Source organism: Vidua macroura, chromosome 17, assembly GCF_024509145.1.
Source record: "Vidua macroura isolate BioBank_ID:100142 chromosome 17, ASM2450914v1, whole genome shotgun sequence".
Lineage (NCBI taxonomy): Eukaryota > Metazoa > Chordata > Aves > Passeriformes > Viduidae > Vidua > Vidua macroura.
This window is the reverse complement of record NC_071587.1, coordinates 3,746,078-3,762,981: the sequence shown is the minus strand read 5'-3', so window position 1 is coordinate 3,762,981 and position 16,904 is coordinate 3,746,078. Positions and strand designations below refer to the sequence as shown.

The following is a 16,904-nucleotide window of genomic DNA, read 5'->3' as shown; positions in this document are numbered from 1 at the left end:
TCTGCCACCATCCCTACAAGACAATAGATGGCATTCCTAAAGATCTAAGGGATGGGATCAGATCTTCAGCGTGAAGGATGATCTTGTTTTAGAAGAATGAGATGAATCAAGGGGGTTCTTAGACACCTGAGTTGTGATGAGAGTTTCTTATTCTGCTTCCCTTACTGCATCCTTCTGATCAACACTGACATTTCTTTCATATTACTCCCTCATGCATGCACTGTAAGTAAATCCAAAGTAGAAGACCAGAAGGAAAAGCTTTTTCCACCCTTAGGAAGACAAATCCAACCAGCAAAGTGTCTTTGTTCTACCCATAAGAGGTTTATCCAAAGGGCTTGACACCTTTCTCTGTTTATAGACATTTTACTAAGGAAAAGCCAAGCATTTCTCAAGGTAAATGAGGGCCCAAATGGCTTGTGTTGAAGCCTGAAACATCTCAATTTCCTGTGAATTCCCTGTGACTTGGCTGGTGCCATTTTTACTGCAGCTGTTCATTCAATTGAGAACTCACATCATGAAACATGTCAGGGAGAAAAAGAGCCGATGAGAATTCAGTGAATACAGCTTTTCATTTGAAAAGATCCTCAAACACACACAATTGCTTTCTGTTGCTTAATTTTCAACATTGATAAACATAATTGCATTTATTTATCTAGTCAATACTGAAAACAAGCGATAATTTGTAATGTAACAACTTTACATCTCAAAGGAATACAAGCACAACAGTTTCCAGTCCCTTCTAAAGGAGGTGAATGACACAGAGGAGGTTGGATTGCCTGTGTAGGAGAAGCTTACATTATTTTTTTTCCATGAGGATATATTAATATTGTTGCTATCAACTTGCTTTTGTACATATATAAATGACTTTTGGAAAAGGGATTTAAAAGCCAGCATTTTTCATGTGCCAAATTACACACCCTAAATATCTGATACTGGCAATAGCAAATGCTAATATTTTCTAAGCATGAAAAATGAACTTTCCCCCACAAGTTCTCAATAGAACAGTTCTCACTGGAACCAGTGATCAGAGGTTGTTATTATCATTCCATCAAACAATCTGTATTCTTCTAATTAAATAGTAAAGCATCTGAAAATCTGCTCATTATGAGTCTCCATCCTGTTTATTTTGAAGCTGGCAGAAAGACTTACAGTTAGTTCACTATACACTGAATAGGGCTTGTGGTAAAGAAACTGCATGAGTTAAATAATTCTTAACACTGCAACCTTGGATGTTCTTCCACAGCTCTGTACTCAGGTGCTGGGAGTCTGTTAAGTGGTGTGATGGCAGGTGACAGAAGTAAAAAACTACAGAAAAAAATAAGAAAGATGAAAGAAGAGAGTTCAGTGGGCAAGAGACAAATGGGGGAAAAAAAAGTGCATTAGCCAGACAATTCACTGCAGCACAGAGTCCCTCTAAGAGATTACACCCAGCTCCCACTGAATTTAAGGGATTTCAGGAGAATTCCACTGACTCTATGTTAAACAACTCCAAAAAGCAGAGCATTCACTCAGAGCTACCAAGGCTCATAAGGGGCTGAGCAACAGCCTCAGTGATACTTCCTACTTTCCTGCATTTTGCTCACCCTCTGCCTTGAATCCCTATTTAATGCCTCAGTTGCTTTCTTGGATCATGCTGAAGAGTAATTTTGCCTCTGATTTCCCCAACATTTCCTTTTGTAAATCCTTATCTGTCAGTATTTGTCTGTTCATTCATGGCCTTCTCCTTCCCTCTTTCAAATTTTGGTCTGTCTGAACCTGCCCCATGCAGGTTCCCAGGTCACTCTTCTTTTGGAACTTCTTTCCTGTTAGACCTGTCCATCTCTAGGCTGTTCACAAACCTTGCAGATAAAAGGAAAAATACCCAGTGCAAAGCAGGTTCACAGTTTTAGAGAAGGAAAAAAAAAAATAAAACCAGAATTCTGTCTATTCAAAAATTCACTCTTCAAATGTTGTTACAAATCTCAGCCCTCACTAGACCTGCAATATTCCCTAATATTCAGTTCCTTCAAAAGCACTAGAATTTATCTCTTCCTCCTAAAACTTCTGCTCCTATATACACACTGCTTTGCCTCTTCCTTAATATCCACTAACTTCACATCTATTGATTTTAGTATTTAATTTTTGTCAGAAAGACCTTCCCCATCCCTCATTCTACCTATGCACCTTGTTTACTCCTGCAGTCACATTTATTTCAATAGAATTTATATTAAATTTCATCTATGTGGAAGAAACCCATTTCTTCTGTTTCCCATCTCCTGAAGAGTTTGAAGCTGTTCATGAGAAATATTTTTCCACTGGTGTGGTTATAAAATTCCCTAACTTAGCCCTCTAACGAAAACCAGTTTTAACACGTTGGCATCTGGACAGCATGTCCTAGCAGAGCTCAAAAGAACACATTATAAAAAACACAGGCTGTGTGCTCAGGTGCTGAGAGGCATCAGTTCCTGCTAGAGCCAACAGGTGCTGAGAAAAATTAATGTTTCTGTGCTGAAGCCATGCAGGAGAAATGAGTTCACCAGCAGCTTGCTTGTCCTTCCTCCCAGGGTGATGCTGAGTGATGCTGTGGCAGTGCTGTAGAAGTGCCATGAGCCCACTAATGGTGATAATGGGAAGGTCCTGACACTCACAAACAGCTCTGTTTGGGGAAGCTCTCGCAGGAAAGGGTCAGAAAGAGAGTGACAACAGTTCAAATGTACCATTTAACACATCAAGGTGCAGAACTATGTGTGCTCCCAACAGACAGCCATCCCTTCAGGGTTATTAAAACACTTCCTAGAAGCCATTCTGGTCTTTGATATCATTTCTTTATACCCTGTGAGCTCACTGAAGGCTGCACATCTTTGCTGAGCTTGATTTCAGTACCAAAACTCCACCTCCCTCTAAGTGGAAGGATGGTTCTGCTGACATCTGACAACAGCACATGAGGAGAAATTCTCTCACACCTTTACAATGGGAATGACACAGAATTTAAAAGTGGGATGTAACTTCCTCTCAGCAGAAGTCTTCTAGAGAGGTAAATGTTCTTAATTATATCTACTTTTTACATCATTAAAAGCAAGTACTTAGTTAGCTAAGTGTGATATACTTAATTTATAGGTTCTGCAATTTCCCCACAGACTTAGGTCAAACAGTCTCCCACTGTTTCTATTTCATACAAAATCAGCACACCCCATCCCAAAGGAAAGGTTTTACTGGGTGTTAGAACACAGGAACACGAGACAGAGCAATTATTTGGCAAGAATCACTCTTAAAACTCATGGATTTAAATTGCTACCTGTATGAAATCAGCTCATAGTCATGGTCTTCATTGCTGAATAAGCAAGATTTTCTACATTTACACAGGTTGGATTTAGTTACTGACAACCCAGACCTAACACAAGATAGTAAAAATGTGTGGGTGACAGCACATTCCTCCAAGAGACACCTAAATCCTGGTGCTGGGCAGAGAGCAGCCATCACAGAAAGAGTTATAGAGATGGCTTAGGGCCTGGAGAGAGTAAAACAGAGCAACTGAAGGCTGGAAGGACAGGAAAAACTCCCTCTCATTGCTTTCCTCCCAAAGCTGCATTCATGAATAGGTCAAAAGTGTGCACTTTCCTGGAATCCTCAACGTTGGCATGCACATCCACTAAAATAAACCCAACACCTGCAACCAATCCCAAAAAAACTCAGGGTAGCATCAAGCAGGGATGGAATGCTGGAAATGGGGAAGAATTATTTACAACTACAAGAAAGAATCCCAAAACACAGATTTTTTTCAGGAGGCTGCAGAGTAAATAGCAAAATAAAAACACATTGGGGAAACTTTCCAGAGATCCCTTTCTCTTTAGACCTTAACAGCTGAGAAATTACTTGGAGTTCATTAACAAGCTACAGACTAATCTATTTACTTGTATGGAAGTGAAAGAGTAGGGGAGTAGGGAGAAACATATTTGACTCATTCTTAGTAATTTCCCCTGCATAAAATATTTTTGGTGGAAAAAAATATACAGGCAGCTGAGCCAATTTTTTCTCCCTCTCAGACAAAACTGAATCATGATTCATCATATACACAGATGAATTTTAATTTATTCCTTTAACAAGTTTCTTTTTGTATTTTCTTGTAAGCAAGAATTAATACACTCAGACACGTGGAAATGTTAATTTTACTGCCTCGCCTTTCAAATTTACAAATATTGAGTCTAACTCCTGCTGGCACCATTCTGGCCTGCAGGGAGAAGAGACAAATGCCTGACCTATGCTCAGAGGGTCTCTGGCCTTTCTAGAGGTCAGCAGTAGCTTCACATCTCTCCTCTCCTGAGCAGAACTAAAGCATCCTGCCCACCCAGTGTGGGTTATCAGCTTCCAGAAGGAAAGCTGTTTGATAATTATCCATTCCTGCTGTAACTCCGTGGTGCCACTCACAAAAAGACAAAGGTGACACAGGAAAGCATTTGGCCTATTAGACTCCCATAAAACTTCACTCAGTGAAGCCCAAGTGGAATTTGGCCATCTGGAATTCCTGGATACATCTCGATGCTTGCCTGCTAAATGAGTATTTCACAGAGCAACACTAATGATGACGACCCTTCTGTTCTTCCAGTGAGAAGCTCCGAGACTCCTCCAGTTCCTGGAACAAAGGAACACGCTCATTTAGGTGTGGGAAGAGTCCCCCAAACCTTATCTCTGCTGCTAGAGGAAAGACAGAGATTCTGCTGTGATTGCTCAGTAAGTGGTGCCGTGGTGGAGGATCCATCACATCCAGGGGAGGTGATGCACTGCACACCCTGAACAGCTCTGAGCTGGGCTCACTTCACTGGGACACAGGGTGCAGGCTCCCTAAGGCCATACTCAGAACCCATTTGGGCCTGAGAATATCATCTCAAAACACCCACCACTTAGGTGGAGGTTTAGATTAGTTCTCAGAAAAAATTTCTTCACCAAAAGGGTGGTCAGATATTGGAACAGGGCAGCAGTAGAATCATCATCCCTGGAAACATTCAAAAATACGTCATGGAACACTTGGGACCATGCTTTAGTGGTGGCCTTGGCAGTGCTGGGGTAATGGTTGCATTTGATGATCTTAGAGAGCTTTTCCAACCTAAATGACTCCATGTGAGATAAAAATGCACCAATTTCTATCACAAAATTACCCTTCAACAATAACAGGTCCTGTTGCTCTTTGCAGAAGATGTTTTGTGGAATAAGGATGCAAAGTGAGGCCATTTGAACTTGCCAGGTAACCTACAAGTGATGTCATTCTCAATATTATCATTTATTCCAAACATTTTGCTAATCCATATATTCTTCATACCTACACTTCTGTTTCTTAGACAATGCCCAGCTGGAAAACAGTGGAGCAAGAAACAGCAGTGGTATGGATCATGCAGAGATGCAGATCTATGTTTATACACACATGTACTCCATTTCTTTTGGAAGAATACTTGTTTATTTCTGTGAAAGCAAAGTAGCACTTGCTCTAAGTGCTACAGAGATGAAAGGAAGTGAGCAGTCAGGCAGATGGGGCCAGAAATTCAGCCTCTGTGTGCCGATTGTTTATCTGCTAAGCTGGAACAGGAAAACTTCATAAAGTAAACGTGGGATTAAAATCTAACAGCAAAGAATGCAGCTGCACAAATACACAAGACACGATGCCTTTGCATTCAGATAGAATCATATTTAATACTATTAAAGTAATTACTTCAGTCTAGTCAGCCCTGGTTAAGTCTCCGTTGGAGTTAATTAGCAAATGATAGTAAAATACTTTGAACTTTAAATGTTAAATACTTTCATTATTAATATTATTCTTGCAACTGCTGCCAGAGCAGCCAGGTCCCAGCTCCTTGGAATGCTGCAAAGTGGTAACATGGAGAGTAAGAGCAGTACTTTTGCCTGGTTTCTTTGTTGTGTTTTGTTGTTGTGTTAACCAAGCATGTGCCTCAAAAGAGAGCCACAAAAGAGCTCAAGTCCTGCTCTCACATGGTCCCAGACTGGCTTGGGTTGGTCTTGTGCCTTCCAGCACTGCCTGCAGAGTGCTGAATCCTTGCTTGGTAGCAGAACTTCAAACAAATATTCCCAAAAAGATGAGAAAATAATGACTGAAGGCACAGGGAAGAAAACAAGATGATTAACAAAAGTTAAAAGGACTGGGTCACATTTGGTCCTGCAGAATAAAGATTTAACTGCATGTTATTATATAGGAGAGGTTATAAGAGAGGAACAACTGATTATTCTCCCGATTCAAAAATGGAAAAAAAATATAATGAGTTGAAGCCACAGAAAGGAAAATGAAGGTTTGAGAACCTCTACAATTCAAACAGTGGAACAAACAGCCCAAAAGCTGCAGAATACTCATCACTGAGGGTATTCAGGCTTAAGTAAACACCCATCTGTTAGAGAATATTTTGTTATAATCACTCCTGCTATTGTGCAAGGAGGTGGAACCAGAGTCCCACTGAAATCTGGGGGTTGGATACCTACCATTCATGTGTTCCACGTTTTTGAAACATTTATTCAGAACAACAAACATCTGGTTCTTAATCCCCCAATTAACACTGTTTCCAGCCCTAAGGAATTAATCACAGAATTCATGGGAAACATTTTATTTGCTGGCAACGGAGTAAAACAAATTGCCTACAAACTTCTACATTGCTAATGGAGCAGTTTAATTGGCTTTTTTTTTTTTCTTTTTGACATTTTAATTAAAAAAAATAAAGACCACAACGACGTCCCTGGGCAGAGACCTTTGCAGCAGTGTGTCAGCAGCGAATTACACAGCTCTGGGGACTCAGGCTCTCATTCATGGTACTGACCTCCTTTGAAGAGCAGTCTGAGATCTAGCAGTGAAAAGGACTTTAAAAAGTGCTAGACAGCATCATTAGTATTCAGGAGGACACAGTTCTGTGGCTTGGTTGAATTCAAAGGGATCTGCTGGTACTTAGGAAAGCCAAAACGTTTTCCAGAGGAAAGGGCTGAGCAGCTGGGGGGTTGGCCACGCTTCCAGCACTGCAGGCTGACTCAGTGTCACTGAACCAACCTAATTCCTGCTCACTTTTTGTTTTTACCACTTCCACAATGTAGAATTTTAACCTATTTCCAGCTATAAATGTAAGGCAGTGTTTAAAATACGGTCCCAACATAAAAATCTGCATTACTGCATCCCAGAGCCCTGCTGGCACTCCTGCCACCACTCTCTGTGTTCTGTTGTGCCTCTGGGTGCTTATTCCATGAACACCTCTTTGTTACCACCTCTTACACCCTGCAGCTCAGTGGATTTACACCCTGCTTCTCTCAGTTGCTGTGGAGAAATTCAATGGAATGGAAAGTCAATCATCACATGTTCTAGGACTCCAGCTTTAAAGATGTCCCTGCTTGTAGGAGTGGAACATGCTGTTCTTCAGTTTATCCACCTGGCTTTGCCTCTACATGAATATTAAATAAACAACTTTTATTCCCACCAAACAGCTTTTCAAAGAGTAACCAACACAAACATCACAATTCTAGCCAGCAACAGATTCTCAATAATAGCTCCAAAAATCTCACCAGCTTCAGAGGGTCTGATTGAACACTACAATTTACTCCAAGGTTAGCACGACTTGGACAGCTCTTGAAAACATAGGGTTTGTTACACCAGGCCCTTCTCTACCCATTTGCTGTGGTCCATGATTTTCCACCTACTGATTTTGCCCTTTGTTTTCTGTGAACAGTCCTGTGACATCAATCAGTCACATCAGGAACTGACTCATTTCCTCTCATGCTCCTTCAAACCTTCTTACAAAGTATTTCTATATCAGCACATTCCCACTTGATGGCTGCTTTACCTTTGCCTCTTAACTTCAATAACATTTTCTGCATTTTTTGTTTTTGTAAATTTGCAGCTGCTGGAGTATCTCTAGATATTTTTTTCATTATACCAGATATCAAAGAAAGGGGGAAACCACAAGTATTTGGAGAAACTACACTGTGATGTTCTGGGGTTGGCATGGGGTTTTTTTTTTTGTGTCTATGGAGTGGTTTGTTTGGGGTTGGGGTTTTTTGGGTAGGTTTGTTGCTTTCGGGTTTTTTTAATCATGTCATTCCAGGCTGTTGCTTGTCTTTTGTTGTTTAGATTGGATATTAGGAAAAATTTCATTGTTGAAAAGGCTGTCAAGCACTGAACAGCTGCCCAGGGAAGTGGAGGAGTGACCATCCCTGGAAGAATTCATAAAATGAGGAGATGTGGCACATAAAACACAGAGATGTGGGAGCATGGTTTGGGGATGGGATAATCGTTGGAGTCAATAACCTCGGAGGTCTTTTCCAGTTCTGTGATTTCTGCTGACCCCTCCATGGTTCCAGGGTATTGCAGATGACAAAACACCTCCATAAGGAGGCCAGGAAGGGTTTCCTTTAGCATTTGGATTTAACAAAGCATTGAACTCATCCAGTGCAAGCCATCTAAACCTTCCCATTTGCTCCAGATTCTCAATTGCATCAAAACTGTGTAAATTCCTACTTCTTCCCTCTGGGATCAGTTAACTCAAAGTTTTGCTTGGTCTTTGCCAAGGACACAAAATTAGGACACAACAATGAACCAAAATCTGAAGAGCCTCACAGATAAAATTACCATCATTTAAAACACAACAACATCCAGAATCATGAAATACACTCTTACAGACAGGACTAAAAATCTGCAACTTCCACAGTTAACTCCTTTGGGGATGCTACAGCCAAACCAAAGTGTGACACATTTTGAAGGCTCCTATTCTGAGCAATTTCCAATAATAAAATGATTTAAAACCCACAAAACTCAAATAGCTTTCAGTGCTGGAGGAAGCCCAGCCAGGCTGGTGTCTCCTGAGCTGTTTTTTTACTGACAAGCACCCAGGAGTGGGGTCTGGGCTGTCTGTCAGTGGCTGTGGCAGGGAGCTATTGCTGTCTCAGCTCCACACCGTGTCCTTCCAGGCAGCCAGCAATTACAAGTCTCTTAGCCCAATAATTACAGGCATAAGAATATGTCATGAACAACATTATATTCTGTTCTTCCACGTAGCTCATGCTGTCACAGTGCAATGCACTAACCAGAACAAATATTTCTTTTTTTAGGAGTGAAATCACAGTCTTTACTAGCTGAATGAAGTCTTTTTGCCACTGTGTGCCTGAAAGAGACTTGCATTGCTATTTTAGGTGGCAACCAACATGGACAAAGTAGGATTTTTAGTAAACTTTAAAGTGTTTTCTTAAATCAAGTTCTTTTTCAATGTAAACAAAGCATTCCACAGCAATTTAAGGCTAGAGAATTCATTACCATATAAAGCATAATGGTAACTTCCAATGGAAAACAAAACCAGGAAATTATCACCACCGTGAGCTCTGCTAAGAATATTCCAACTAACACATGGAAGTCTACACCATACTCAGTACATATTAGTAAGTTAGAAACTCTGGTAACTCTCACTGCTGGAAATGGTTTTTTTTTTTGCACATGAAAATTCTCCTGTCCCAAGTCCCAGCCTAATCAAGCATTAGCTACCACAACTAATTCTTTAGGAACTTTCTTGTCTTTCTCAAAATTGGAATTTAAAACCATCAGTTGAGTGCTAAATGGCAACTGGAATATACAGTATTTCCTCACATTTTAAGACTTTACTTCTTCTGGCCTGTCCAGTATGAACCTGGTAACCTCCAGATAACTCTCTCATCCAGAAACATGCCAAAAGCTGGCTGAACCTTAGAGTTTTATATCCAAAACATTTCCTCTCTGCTAAATGAGAAACAAAATAAGAATAAGAAATGTAAAACAATTCTGTAAGGATATCCAGTAGCAAACGTTGCAAAAAGCCACCTCACATCTATGAATTCTGTTGCCAGAATATTTTGAACACAAAATTAACACAAAATTAAAATTAAATTTTATCGCTGAATGAAATCCTGCTCCACTCTTGTGTGTACCCAGAGCCAGTACACAGCCACACAGCAATAACATCTGATTCTCTCCAAGAATTGCATCTCATCATTGTTGATGAGGCTCCTCACTCACCCGTTGGGACAGCAGGATCCATTGTTGGCTTTTCCCAGGTATTGATCTGCTCCCAGGTAAATCCATTGGTTCCCAAGGCGACGCTATAACCACAATTACTGTAGTGCTCATCAAATGAACAACCACCTAAAACCAAGAAAAATGAAAACATTTCTGGGTTAATTTTCTCTCTTTCTTTGTGGTAGGCCTTTTACTTAGATGTTTTGTACCCAAGCTTACAAAGGAAATAAAAATAAATAAAACGCATTTCCTAAACATTATTTTTCATGCAGCTCCAAAGGTGATGTCCAAAAAATATCTTTGTACTTTCCATGTTTTATATCCACTGGAAGCCTTTGCTTTCTTCCCTCCACACTACTGTTTCTAAGATCAGTCCCCTTTGTTTCAAGCTGTTATTTTCAAGGACAGTTCTACACTTCTACAGGATACCCCCATGCAGGAATATTTGCATGAACCTCCAAGAAAGATATTTTTTTAAAAATCAGGAAAAGGAAGGAAGAATGCAAATGACCAACAAGTACAGCAGCACTGTTCCTACAGCAAGGCCTCACTTCTTTTTACTTTTAAATTTTGATTATATTTAACCTGGCTTTAACCATCCCCTAAACGTAACAACACAAATTTCTGTGTAGTCCATGAACACACAGAGCTTCCTCAAGGTCGTTCAAATCAATACTTTTGAGCATGGCCCTGTAGTTTCTGAACAAGAGAATGAGAAGCAGCAGATGTCAACTGGCATTCACACCTCCCAGGCTGCTGACTGAAAGATCTTTACTGCAATTCCTGAAATACTTGGAAGAAGTTAACACTCATAAATACATTGGCAGCTGCCTGAACACCTGTGAATCAAGGGAAATCCAGGAACTGTGGAATGAAATTTTGTATTCCACACAGAGGAACAGAGATTGTTTATTCCCTAGGAGATCCACACTGGTGTCCCTTATGATCTCAGGGACTCTTCACCTCCACCCAACCCATCCTACCAAAGTATTTCACTACTGGATCCACTGGATCAGGGGCTGGGTAACTCAGTTTAGACTTGGATCATGCCCAAGTTGTGTCTATAAAGATTTGGTTTCCTCTTAGGGAAGAAAGGATCACTGTTCTCTGCAGATCCCAGTACTCCAAAGAAACTGGGCACATGTAACACACCAGGGCTGCACAGCGCTCAGGGCAACGCTCCCTTGCTCTGCCAGCCAAGCACCAATGGCTCCTGATGATGCCTCAGGTTTTAGCTTTTATATTTTTCAGATTCTATGCTGCTTTAGTGTCTGAGATTCATATGAGGGGATGGTGAGCTCTCTGCACAGAGCAGGGAGACAAAACAATTCCTTCTCCAGCTGGGGACCAAGGACAAATGATCCAAAGCTCAGGCCCAGGAGCACAAACAGCGTGGGCTGGAGAGAGAAAAACAAGCAGGATGGGAGTGCATGGGCTAAAGCTGGAATGGGACAATGAACTGCAAGGTGCAAATGGAGCAGAGCTGATCCCAGTGAGAGCCCCCGGGAGCGCTCGTGCATTTTGGGACCATTTTGGTTCAGCTTGGGTGCAGCCCTGGCTGGGCTCTGGTGCTGCCCAAGGTGGATCCATTGAAGCCTTTTAATAAATCCCTGCTTTATTCTCTAGCTCTGCCCAGTCTCTGTTCTAGGTCAGCCTTCACAAAGCATCACTGACACCAACCAGAGCTGTATGGACAGAGACATTCCTGATTCCTCCTTCCTTCCCACAGCTGCCCTCCCAGAATAAACACCTGGTTCATCACTGACCTGTGGTTCCTCTGCAATAAAGGGTTTCCCCACACTGAAGACATTAAAGCCTTCTTTAATTTTCACCCATATTACCCATCCCTCTGGAAAACCCAAACTTCGTCTCAGCTCCTATGGAACTCAATTACAAATATATTTCATGTCATTAATATCTCTCAATCCCTTACTCTGTTAAATGATTCTCTGTGTACTCCAACTGCAATTGGTTTTTTAAATGGTTCTACAAAACTTCACCAAACATTTCTAGGAAGATTTGTTGGTTAGAGTACATGACATCCCAAGATACTCTGTTGCTGAAAATAAGTTTAAAGAGATCAGAAAAAAAGTTTAAATCTTGCCCTAAAAATTAAAAATTGTATATATTACATATTTTCATTATAAATAGATCTGTTAATAGATTTTATGACCCTTGAAACCTTGCCCGTTTCAGTAGATTCTGCAAATATTTCTGAGTTGTCATGATTTTATAATATTTAAATAACCCTTGCCTTTAATTTATCACATTTGTGAAGCCTTCCCAGCTGTCAAAACAAGCAGGATTACACCTATACCATTTCCCTATATTTTTTTTTTAATTAATTTAGGTGAAAAGTTCAAAATTACAATATTGAACAGGCTCATTAAATATTTCTAAGGGAAGATCCAGGCAGCCTGGACTGTGTAGGAGTGAGCAGTGAAAGTCATCTTTATCCCAGCGAGCAGAGTGAGAAGCAAAATCCAATCCTGTGCTCTCAGCCTCCATGGAGCATTGTCATTTTGCTGGATTCCCTTTAATTCAGACACAAACCATCCCCACCCCCTGCTCAGCACACAGGGATGGGGCTGTCTGGGAGCTATTCCTTTGGAGGAATTGTAAACACGTCCTCTGCTCCAGCCCAACTGTTGTGCAAGGTCTTCTGTACACAGAGAAAATTGCACGGGAGCTGCTACAAAGTCCCAGAAGCTAAACAAGCAATAAGTAGCAAAATATGGGGCAGCAGTGCTCATTGAAGTGGGAATGTAATTGTCAATAACCTGGCATAATCAGCTAAACAGGTGGTTTTATCCTCGCTGAGGAAGATGGAGTGTGAGGAGCTGAAAAAGGGACACAGTGAGAACTTGTGGAAATTAATTGGGAGCATCTGCTGATACAAGAAAACACATGAGGAAGCTTTAAAGTGCCTTGCCTGAAAGTCAAAGCTAACCTTGTAGTACAGCTGAATAGGAAAGGAAAGGAGAGACCATGGAAAACCTTAAAAGCAGCAGCAAGACACCTACATTTCAGAGAAAGAAAAGGTTAGTGGAGAAACCTCCAAACACAGAGTGACAGGGCAATAAGCCAGAAGGATTAATTTACTAGAGGCAGCAGAATTGGAGTGTGGAGGTGAATTTGCAGAAAATGAGGACAAGGAGAAAAAAGCTGGAGTTGATTTTAAGGGCTCAGATGAGCAGATTGCCTGTGTGAATCCTGGGGGCCAAGAGGGGGTCAGTGCCCACCAGCTTCTTGCTCTGCTGTGTCCACTGAGAGCAGAATTGAAAATTAAATAAAGACTCAGCTGGGAGCCAGAGCCACAGTGACTTGTGAGCCAAAAAGTCAACAACTCCTCTCTTCACCCCGTTGCAGTGCATATTGTATCATTGAATAGGAAAGAAACATCAGAAAGTGACAGGAAAGTAGGACAATATAGCAGAACATCACTGATTTTGGGGTTACTTTAACAGTCACAGAGTCACAGAATGGTTTGGGTTGGAAGGGATCTGAAAGCTCATCCAGTACCCCCCCTGCCATTGGCAGGGACACCTTCCACTGTCCCAGGCTGCTCCAAGCCCTGTCCAGCCTGGCCTTGGGCACTGCCAGGGATCCAGGGGCAGCCACAGCTGCTCTGGGCACCCTGTGCCAGGGCCTGCCCACCCTCACAGTAAAAAAAATTTTCCTTATATCCAATCCTTGATAAAACCACGTAGCCACAGTGACTTGTGTTCATATTTGCCAAGCAAGGACATCAGTGGTGGTCCCACTTTCTGCAGAAGTTGGCAGGTGTGACATTGCAGCTTCCCTTCCAGGCAGTCAGGTTCAGAAAATGGAAGAGATTTTAGGAGTTCACTAAAGTAGACATAGTAACAAGCAGAAGTGTTGTTTTCACTGATGTCAGAATAAGCTTAATATTCAATACTTCCAAGGACACCCCACCTATGCAGATACTTTTATATGAGCTACACCCAAATATGATGGAACATAAAGACAGGACGAGGTTAGATCCATCCCCAGAAATCATCCATGGCTGAAATCTGTCTGCTTAGAGGCAGAACAGGGCTATTCATTAACCTTGAAAAAATAATCCTCAAGTTGAAGGGAAAGGAAGAGCAACCACTGGATGAATTTAGTTACCATTAACTGCATGTTATCATTTCAGTCACATATCACAGAGTAGCTTGAGGAAAATGACAACATTTACACAATCACCAAAATGGGGTACTGGATCTTCATAAATTGTTAGCAAGAATGAGGGTTTTTGGAAAAGAAATTGGGATATTTGGAGCCTTTTTCCTGCTTGGCTAAAAATTAAACAAACACAGTTGCTCAGTGGGACCGACAAGGGAATGGAGATGGCTTTGATGTTGTTGGATAACACAGGTGGTATTAAACTCTTTTCACAAAATGAAATCTAAACAAGAACGCTTTTCTTTTTCTGAAAAGGGTCATATTGAGGCAAATAATGGCTCACATAAGAAGGATAAAATATCCCTTGTTTTACACTGCAGGCTTGTAACAATGCCACTGCTCATCTGAGTGATGCTAATTAATCTTGAGCAGACCTATCATCAGTTACTGAGACTTGCCCCTGGATTATATGTAAACCAGCCTTGCATAAATTGAATGGCTCCTTTGAATATATAATTGAATTTGCAGAAGTGTGCGCCAGGGGGGTGTTTAAATAAGTGCACAAATATGATAAAAAGAACTTCACGCCATAATATCTAATTCAGTAAGCAAAAATAATGGCAGGGCACATTCCAATTAGTGTTTGATTTATTTATTTTAACAAATCCAATTAGTTGAATGTTTTATAAAGTCATCCAATGTCAAACTCTCACAGACTCACCAGATAAAAAACACAATACTTCTAAAAGGGGATAAAGAGACACACTGATGTGAGAAGCCTCATTGGTTATCCTGTGGTTCTAAACACACACAGCAAACAGAGCAGCAGATATCATTTGATCAGGCATTTACAGCAATCCCAAAGTGGGAAAGGGATAGGGACAATGAGAACATCAGTCCCATTGATCCACTCCCCCATTCCTCCAAAAAGAAGTACCTATTTCTCTCATTTACGAAAACAAAACCAAAACAAAACAAATAAAAAAACCAATAACACCCAAACAGCAACAAAATGGGCAAAAGTTAAGACAGCATGAACACTTTTTAGTAAATATTCCTTTTGAAATATTCATGAGAGCTGATATTTACTCTATCAATTTTTATCTTAAACCCACAAAATGCAAAGCAAGTAAAGGAAGAAACAAACACTGTTAGGATGAGGCAGTGCTTATGAACTATAAAACTCTACAAATTAAACCACCACTGTTTCTGATCATTCATTCTCATCCCTTCCAGAGACATTCTTGTTTACCAGGGCTGGAAAAGATGCATTTGGCTCATTAAAGTAACTCCTAGTGTGGGATTTATTGTATAAAAATCCATTTGTAACTTATTTTTCAGACTGTAGAATTCATACAGCAAATTCCTGAGAAATCTTACTGTATATTCTTCTGGAAGTGGGAGAGAATGAAGAATGAAAATATACATGTAAAGCTTGTGCTGAATTGCTTTAAGATGGGATAAATCAGGGAATATTGGAATTTCCTCACTCAGGAAGAGCAGGAAGCCCTTTATGTGCTTTCTAGTCCTTCCAGAAAGATGAAGACAGAAGACATCAAATGCATATCAACCTGCTCTTGCAACGGGCTAATTTCAATGAGTATTTTATTATCCTAACCAAATGTTTGTTCTATAGCCACAGATTTTCAAAAAACAGGTTTCTCCAGAGAAAAAAGTTACCTTGACTGAGTCGAAGGGCACCATGCATTCAGGGTGTATTTAAACTCAGACTCTACAAGGGAGACAAAGATGCTCTGACTCCTCAAATTGCAGGGAAAGCTTTGATCATTTTTTATGCCTCATTAGCTAACAGAGGATCCACACCAGGAGAAACTGGGGAATAGATTCCCCAATGTGTAAGAAGGAATAAACTCTTAAGTAAAGCATTCATAACTTCTTTTTTTCTGATGTCAGTTCTTCCAGAACTGGGCTCAGACCTTGCACAGATTCAGGTGAGTCACTCAACCATTAAACACAATTGCCAGGCTTCTCAGCTGCTGGTGCTCACAGAAGTGCTTCTCTCGAGGCATCCAGATGTTTGGGGTTCAGAAACAATCATCAGTGATTGTTTGCCTCAAATTCATCCCACCTGGTTTGGTTTCTGCTGCAGGTGTCAGTCCCCATGGTCGAGGAGTGATTCACCCACCACAAGACACTTCTGTTCCTTGTCTTGACATCTCACTCTTGACTTAGTCTTGCTAAATTTACATGCAAGCAGAGACATTTTTCTCTATGCTCTGAAAGGTGACAGTTCTCTGAGATACCAGTAACAACTGCCTGGCCAAAGCTTGAAGCCTTTTTGTTAGAGTTGACTAAATTTCATTCTTTTTGTGTGCTCTGTGCCCTGGCGATCCAGATTATGGGGGAAGCATACAGAAAGCTTGTCTTTATTTTTAAAAACAGCAATGAAAATTATTTATCTTTAGAATTAAAATATATATGTACAGAGTTTTGAGGTTTTTTTCCGAAATCAATGTAATCCTTGAAAATCCTGAATGCAGTTTAGAAAAGCTCTCCTTGCTTCAAAACTGGAATTGTGATTTCAAGTGCTATCAAGCCATTAAGGAAGACACTCATACTCTCAGCATGTATTTATACATTTTCTAAGTCTTTTTCCAATTATAGACCCTATGACCTTGCTGCCTTTGCAGGTTCATTGTTACCTATCTATTCCCACATGTTTTGAAGCAGCTCCAAGCACAGTTTCCATGCACACACATCCCTCATGCAGGGATAAAACCAATAGTTGGAGGTTCCTTGCATAGGAACCTTGCTACAA

The 16,904-nt window shown here is 40.7% G+C and overlaps 1 protein-coding gene across 1 annotated transcript in view; it reads right to left on the bottom strand.

Moving 5' to 3' along the window:
* PTPRT (protein tyrosine phosphatase receptor type T) overlaps window positions 1-16,904 on the bottom strand; it is a 435,197-nt gene that overhangs the window by 309,394 nt on the left and 108,899 nt on the right. Inside the window, exon 2 of the mRNA XM_053992839.1 lies at window positions 9,998-10,123. Coding sequence (XP_053848814.1) covers window positions 9,998-10,123 — 126 coding nt within the window. The remainder of the gene's footprint in view (window positions 1-9,997; window positions 10,124-16,904) is intronic.